General features: G+C 47.4%; 1 protein-coding gene across 1 annotated transcript; it reads right to left on the reverse strand.

Moving 5' to 3' along the window:
- Window positions 1-4,568: 4,568 nt before the first annotated feature.
- Window positions 4,569-7,296, reverse strand: LOC119324156 (protein CUP-SHAPED COTYLEDON 2-like). Its single transcript, XM_037597927.1, has 3 exons — window positions 6,804-7,296; window positions 5,436-5,722; window positions 4,569-5,234 (listed from the first exon to the last, which is right to left on the reverse strand). Exons 1-3 carry the CDS (start codon window positions 6,979-6,981, stop codon window positions 4,797-4,799), a joined length of 903 nt encoding a protein of 300 aa, XP_037453824.1. The 5' UTR covers window positions 6,982-7,296; the 3' UTR covers window positions 4,569-4,796.
- Window positions 7,297-7,597: the final 301 nt, after the last annotated feature.

A 7,597-nucleotide genomic window follows, 5' to 3' on the forward strand; every position in this document is an offset into this window, starting at 1 on the left:
GGGCGGCACCGGCCCCTCGCACGGGCACGACTGGCGGCGGCCGGGCTCCACGGGCGCGCCGACAAGCGGCGGCTAGGGCGGGAGGCCGGGAGGCCGGGCGTGGCGTGCCGCCCCCCCTCCTCCTCCTCTTCCTCTCCGTCCTCGGCGGCGGCGGCCAGGCTCGCCGCGGGCAGCCTCCTCCGCTCCCCCGTCAGCGCTGTCGACGGGTTGGGGTCGACCTCCGGCCGCTCGCCGCGGGCAGCCTCCTCCGCTCCTCCTCCGCTCCAGCCCAGGAGCATGCCCCTGTCGCCGCTCGCTGAGTCCGGCATGGCCGGCGTGGCGGAGCATGGCCGGCGAGTTCGCGCCTTCGCGGCCGGGCGAGCTCGCGGCCGGGCGGAGCGTGGCCGGGGCCAAGCTCGTGGCCGGGCGGAGCACCTACCTCCCCGCTCGCTGCCTACTCGTCGTCGTGCCATCGTGCAGACGAGGTCGAAGAGCACCACACGGTGGTGCAGCCGCGGATCCAGGGCGGTTCGAGCACACCACGCGTGCTCTCCGGCCAGAAGGAGTCGTGCACACCACGCGTTCTCCGTAGGGCCTCGCCGTGGCCATGCGCAAGAAGGAGTCTCACGAGGGCGCTCGAGTTCGAGCCCCGCCCATTTCTGTTGTCTGCGGTCGCCGTGGACGCGCCGGAGCTGGACCTTGACCAGAGCACGGTGGACTTGGGCGCCCTCGTGAAGGAGTCCACAGAGAAGTTTATTGGTCACCGGCCCGGCCACTTCGGGGCCTCCTCTGCTCCGGGGCCTCCTCGACATCGTCACTGGCCCGGCCGCTTCCTCGCTGCGCGCCACGCGTCCTCCTCGTCGAGGTGCAGAGATGCTTGGGGGTGGAGACGACTGGGAGAGATCTGAGCCCCGGGGTAAAATTCTCGCCGGCAGCCCCCCAGGAGGCGAGAAAAATGCCTCCTGGGGAGGCCAACGGCTGGAGATGCCCTGAGAGCAGAGGACAACAGGGGTCACTGCTTTCTGAATTAATATATTTATCTATATCTACCTATTTATCTCTCCCTTGGTTTGGAGTCCCATGGTGTGTCGAGGACTATAAAGGCCGTCAAGGGCCCGCATGTAAGAATGTGTCGTCGCTGGTCGAGAGTTTTGTGTCCAACTAGCAAACAAGCCCGTGCTTGCAACAGGAAAAATTATATCACACTTCCCTAACAGAATAATCATGACTGAAGACCTCAATGGGTCCACGTGCATCCCATCTATGTTACCGCTTACCCTCCTTCCCACCCTTGTCGACTGCGGCCTCAGTGCTCACAATCACAACTCGCTTGAATGTGGTCAATTCTAAGGTGTCTCCCTTTCTCTCCGCATAAGATGAGAAATCTACTTTTTTCTCACCTGGAGGTTTTACCGAGTCATGCATGCGTGGTTATAGATGGTTTCTTTCTTCTCCAAACTAATTTTGCTGAGGTGTTGATTTCTCCTCCGATCTACACGGTACGAAAGAAAGATGGATCATGCGCTATTTATTAATATTGTCCCCTAAATAGCATTTAAAAAATGTTTAACCGGTAAAATAACACCATATTAAGATTCTACACATTTTTCTAATCAATTTGCATATATAAAATGTCAAAATTGGACTTAGGGTTTAGAAGATATAAATATTTTAAAGAAGCATTTGAATCATATTTTTTTTTGAAATATTTAAGATGTAAAATAACATCATGTTTAGATTATAGATAATTTTCTAATCAATTTTCATATATGACATGTCAAAATTAGAGTTACGGTTTAAAATATATGGATATTAGAAAAAAAACATTTGAACCTGTCCAAAAAATAATAATAGATGGATGGCGGGTTGATTAACTAAAAGAACAGGTGTTTCGAAAAAAAATCATTTGTTCACTTAAATTTAGGATCTCGGGTTGATTAACTCGAAAACCAGAGGGTTTTCTGAAAACAAAAACGAACCATTTTTCCACTTAAAATAGGACTCATGGTTGAATTCTTAGAAACAGAGTGACTTTTTTGCAAAATTAACAATGACGTACGACCGAAAGCGATAGACACTTTATTGTTAGGTAGAGATTATACAAACCCAACGACCCCACACGGAAACAAGCCAACTACAACAGTTAGATGTACTCCCAGACTTCTTAAAGGCTTAAGTAACCGGTAATATGGCACATCATATGATGTAATGAAATCCTGGTAGTTCCAACGCAATACCTTCTAAGAAGCCTACGTAGTAAGAATGTCGGCGTACTCCATGGCGCCAGTCTCCAAACGTAGGATAAAACGAGTTCTAGAGGTGTCATAGATACACTAGAAAACTTATACATAAGTTGGTGACTCTCAAGTCATTGAAAAGCACCACAAAATATCATATTATTCGACTCATTCAAGCAAGGAAGCCCATTATTTCAAAAACAACTACAACTTATCGATGGATGCGTATTTGGGAATGCCTATCTTTAATCGGGCATTGTGAATTGTGAATCTCGAGCTGGTCATTTATAATGGCTGGTAGGGTTGAACAATGGCAAGAAAAGATATTGCACTCAGGAGCGAGGATGGTTCTCATTAATGATTGCCTCACCAATGTTTGTATGTACGTGATGGGATTCTATCTTCTCCAAGATGGAGCGCATGAAATACTGGATAAGGTGCGGTCTTGCTTATTTTGGGAGAAGGAAAGGGGTAAAAAAACAGGTCGGTGGTCTCGGAATTATCAATACCAAGATCCTGAACAGGTACTTGATCGCCAAGTGGGCATAGCAAATCCTACTTGGCCATGGGTTATGGCTAAAAAATCGAGAACAAATATTTACCTAGAGAAAGGGTGGAGATGAACTCTAGAATAAATAAATCGTTGTTTGCGAAGGCTATAGAGAAGGTGCAACACCTTCTCAGGTGCAACACCTTCTCAGGCTTGGCACAGAAATTGAGGTGCATAATGGGCAATTAGCCTAGTTTTGGTAGGATGTCTGGAAGAGACCCTATGTGTGCTCCATCCTCGATTATTTGCGATAGCCAGCCATCTAGCTGCCAGAGTGGAAGATATGTGGGTTGGGAATCGATGGGCACCACGCTCCTTTGGACCAAATGTGGTTGTCGATTTGAAGTAGCTAGGAATAACTTCGCTGAGATAGGGTTGTCCTCTGGTAGGGATACGGTATCATGGAAACTCGAGCCTTGCAGGGTTTTATTCACAGGATCCTTATACAAAGAAATCTTCAAAGCGGCCCCTCGAGTGGAAATAATGGGAATTTGGAAGGTAGTTCTGGCTAAAATCATAGTCTTTTGTGGCAAATGAACATGAAGAAAATTCCTGGTGGGTACCAAGTGTCTGATATGGAGAGATGCTCGAACCGCGACCACATCCTCTGCTGGTGTATCATAGCAAGATTTTTGAAGAGTGATATCTATGAGGCAATGGGGTGCGCATGGATCCCGGCCTGGTTTGCAGATTTCATCAACTTCTTCAGGAACGAGTGGCAAGGATAGGAGGCTTGCTTGCGTTGGCTTTGCGACACTTGCCTGGTCGTGATGGACATCGTGTAATGCAGCTCTTCTGGAGGGGTGTATGTTTAAACACCCGATGGATCTCATTGGTAAAAGGTAGCTTTATTGAAGTTGTCGAAGCCTAAGGGGAGACCGCAGGACCGACTACACATTGACCTCTTCAGCGACAAATTCTGAAGAAGGTTTTGGGAGCTTCATGCCACATCGCAACAGGACAACAAAAGCTAGGGGAGCTTCCTGTCCGGTGCAAGGGTGTGCTACTGGGCGGCTCGTGGGCATCGTTTTGTCTTTGATTCGCTAATTTTGGTCTCTTCCATTGCTTGTTTTGGTCTCTTCCGACCATGCATCGAACCTTTTCTTAGTTTCCTTTCGAGACTTCATTGCGGCATGCTAGTTGTAAACTTCAAGGACCTCAGTTTATGGTGGGGCATTCACCTTCTTGCTGGAAAAAAATATCAATGGATGCATGGCCTATGTGATGATGCCACTTCATTGAGATTGCTGAGAAGCCTTGCAGACATCGTATGTCATCTTGGCTGAAGAAATCTATCGGGGCTAGATGGGATAGATGCCTCTCTCGAATCTTGAAGAAGAATTTTCTATGTTACTTGATCGTTAGTAGAATACAATTTGAGAATCCTGATTAGTCCCTCTGTTCCCCAATAATTGAAGTTCTGGGCTTCTGCAAAATCAAACATGTTTATCTTTGACCAGTTCTATAGAAAATGTGCCAATATCTACAAAATCAAATACATGTAGTATGGAAAAATATTTCATAAAGAAGCTCATGAGACTAATTTAGTGTTTTAGATGTTAACATATTTTTCTAAAGACATGGTCAAACTTAAACAAGTTCTACTTTGGACAAGCCCAAAACATCAATTATTTTGGAACGTGGGTATAGTAATTAAGCTTTTAAGAGGAAATAAGTTGTTGGCACCTGAAATATACCGATCATTTTTTTAGATGCCTTTTATTACTCCCTCTGTCCACAATATAAGAATGAAAACACTCTTATATTGTGGGACAGAGGGATAATTATTTTTGCGAGAAAGATGGTGAAGTTTATTAGATGGGCATCAACAGTGGCGCTTCGTACACGTAACGAATGTCCATTCCTGTCCCGTTGGGTAAGCGTCTTATCATAGCCGGTGTACCGGTGAGTGGTCAGCTTGTCTAGCTTCCCGGTCCTATGATCTGTTGCACCGAGTCAACGTACCGGTTCGTGTCAACTAACGTATAACGGCATGCAGCACCCACCGATCTTACATCATATATACACATCTACATCAAGCTGTTGTAGTTGTAGTGCTCCTCCAGCCCTAGGTCCATCAGCGCCCCATCACACTGATCATCGGCGCCGTCTCTCAAACCTGCCGCTGCACTGCCGCCGCCCTGGAGTTGCTGGCTCAAGTCAATGATACTTTCGTAGCCCAGCAGCTGCGGCATGCGGGCGAAAGCGTCCACATTGCTGAGCGAGACGTCTGCTGCGTCGTCGGGGAGCTCATGATCACAGGACGTGATCTGGTAATGGTGGCTGCCGGCGCCAGGGGAAGGGAACGGCGCTGGATCGCCGCAGAATGAGGGACTTACGTAGTTGGATACGCTCACGGCAGCAGACCCGTGAGCCATGCCACCGCCGCCGAGCTCCTGCTCGCCGTCCATGGCGTACTCAATGTCGGCTTTCTTCTTGTGGAAAACTCTGCACAGCACCCAGTCCTCCTGAACAAACAAAATTCAAATGCAAACATGCATATTAGCACCGCATATCAATTTAATACTCAGATACCATCAGATGTACTTCCTACATCTCAAAATAAGTGACTCAACTTTATACTAACCTTGTACTAAAGTAGTACAAAGTTGAATCACTTATTTTGAGACTGAGGAAGTATATTGCAAGAGCTTGGCAATTGAACCCACCTTGGGTGGGGAGTGAGGGTTCTCGATACGGAACTCGTGCATGACCCAGCAGGTCTTGGTGCCGTTGGGGGCGCGACCGCGGTGAAAGACGAGGGTCTTGCGCATGCCGACAATGACGGCGTGACCAGAGCCGGATGAGGACGACCTCGGGCTGTGGATGACGCGGTCCTTTCCAGTAGCCTTCCAGTAGCCGGACCTGGTGGCGCGGTTCGTGCGCAGCCCCGTCGCGTACTTGCGGTCACGGAAGCTGAAGAAATACCACTCGTTCGTGCTCAGCTTCGCCACGTCTGCATACCACCACCATGGATGGAGCCATACGCAAAATTAGCAACAGAATGGCCTCGGTGGATGACCAAGTGTATACGCAAACGTGATAGAGATCATATCAGGTTGTACAATTGCGCATAGAAAGAGAGGCTGAGAGGCAAAAGAAAGTATATATATGCATCTGTCCTTCCTTCATTTAGTAAATTTTTTTTTATTGAAACGAAGTTTAAAAAACAGGAGGAATTTTAAGTTTCTTTGTTGAAGTAGGCAAATACTCCAAGGAGGGAGGGGGTGGAATAATGCTGATACGAAATGCCACATGCAAGCCAGTTCCTTAACTAATCCAAACAAAATATGTAAATAATGCTGCCCACTTGACAGATTAATTATAGGAAGTTCAAGCTTGCGGTGGTAACCCACTCAAAATTCTAAGAGGAAACTTGTGCTAGAAACAACACAACACTTGCAGGAATTGCGTATATGCATGTATATAGTGCAGAGTAGTAGTACTAGTAACTCCGTCGGATTTTATTGTACCTCCTCTTATTTTGGATTAAAGTTTAACAATTGATTTAATAAGTAAAATATAAACTACGTGTCACAAAAAACTAACATCATTGAAAACCTCGTTCCAATACAAATCTAACAATAAAAAATTTCGTAGCATATACTTGTATTTTGTTAATCAAATAGATGGCCAAAATTTTATTCAAAATATAAGAGAGCCTAATAAACCCAGACGGAGTGAGCACTAATTTGGTGCACTAATCAATAATAACAACGACAAGTCCGAATTAGAGCCAACAAAACACGGTTGCGTGCTTAGTTAATCATTCCATGGAATGAAGTTAAATTAATTAAGAGAGATATGTAGCTTGAGAGAGGGACTAACAACGTACTGGATCGAGATCGATCGAGTAGCTAGTAGTAAAGATTAGTGGAGAGGGACTGGAGATGGGTCGAGTACTCCGTAGTAAACTAACTAACTGGTAAAAAAAATCTAGGGGATAACTAACTGTGGTAATTGAGTAGTAAGAAAAGGTGAATGGAACAGAGGAGAGGAGCCTTTTGATCTAAAAATAATAGCAGTAAGAAACTGACCTGGCAGCTCCCATGGCTCGTGGACGTGCAGATCGACCTCGACCATGGTCCCGGTGGCTCCTCCGGTGAAGCACTGGTTGGCCACCTTGCCGTGCAGGTAGTGGCACACCAGCTCCTCGTCGCTCGGGTAGAAGCGGAACCCCGGCGGCAGCATCATCTCGATGTCCCGCAGCCCCATGGAAATATTTATCTCTATATCTATGCACTATCTTCTCTCTGAACCCTCTTCTTCCTGCTCAACTCTCTCTACAATCTGTATTTTGAATCGCGGTGTGTATGTATAGATATGGATGAGAGATCTATGGATGGCGCTTCCAGCACGGCACCAATTGAGCTAGCAAGATAGTGGAGAAGGAGAGAAAGTATCTAGGTAGCAGAGATTAAGCAGGGCATATATCTATGTTGCTATAGCTTGAGTTTGTATGAATGAGGTTTGGATAGGGAGGTTGGCAGGAAGGAAATATATAGCTTGGCGATGCCGGAGCCCGGACCGGAAGGAATAATTGTATGTAGCCAGGAGGAAGAAGCGTAGGGGAGCAAGCAACAAGGCCGGGGTTATACTTGTACTACTCCTACAAAGGCCTGTCTACCCTCTAGCTCGACCGGCCCGGTGGTCTCCATCAACCTCCCTGCGTCTGCCGTGTGCGCGTCGGCCGGCGCGAGAAGCTGATGCGGCCGGACGGATCACAGCCAGCAATGGAGCAAGTACTTTGTACTCTATTAACTTCCAGGCGCAGGGGCTGGGGAAATTAAACGGAGACGGAGGAGGTGGGGAGAGGACATGCTCGTGCGCC

Source organism: Triticum dicoccoides, chromosome 6B (genome assembly GCF_002162155.2).
Source record: "Triticum dicoccoides isolate Atlit2015 ecotype Zavitan chromosome 6B, WEW_v2.0, whole genome shotgun sequence".
Lineage (NCBI taxonomy): Eukaryota > Viridiplantae > Streptophyta > Magnoliopsida > Poales > Poaceae > Triticum > Triticum dicoccoides.

Bases quoted from the DNA above. Each gene is read 5' to 3' on its own strand.
- LOC119324156 (XM_037597927.1), bottom strand. From the start codon at position 6,981: ATGGGGCTGCGGGACATCGAGATGATGCTGCCGCCGGGGTTCCGCTTC. The intron at 5,723-6,803 runs GTCAGTTTCTTA...GGTGGTATGCAG, and splicing joins CGAGCCATGGGAGCTGCCAG to ACGTGGCGAAGCTGAGCACG. The intron at 5,235-5,435 runs GTGGGTTCAATT...TTGTTTGTTCAG, and splicing joins ACCCTCACTCCCCACCCAAG to GAGGACTGGGTGCTGTGCAG.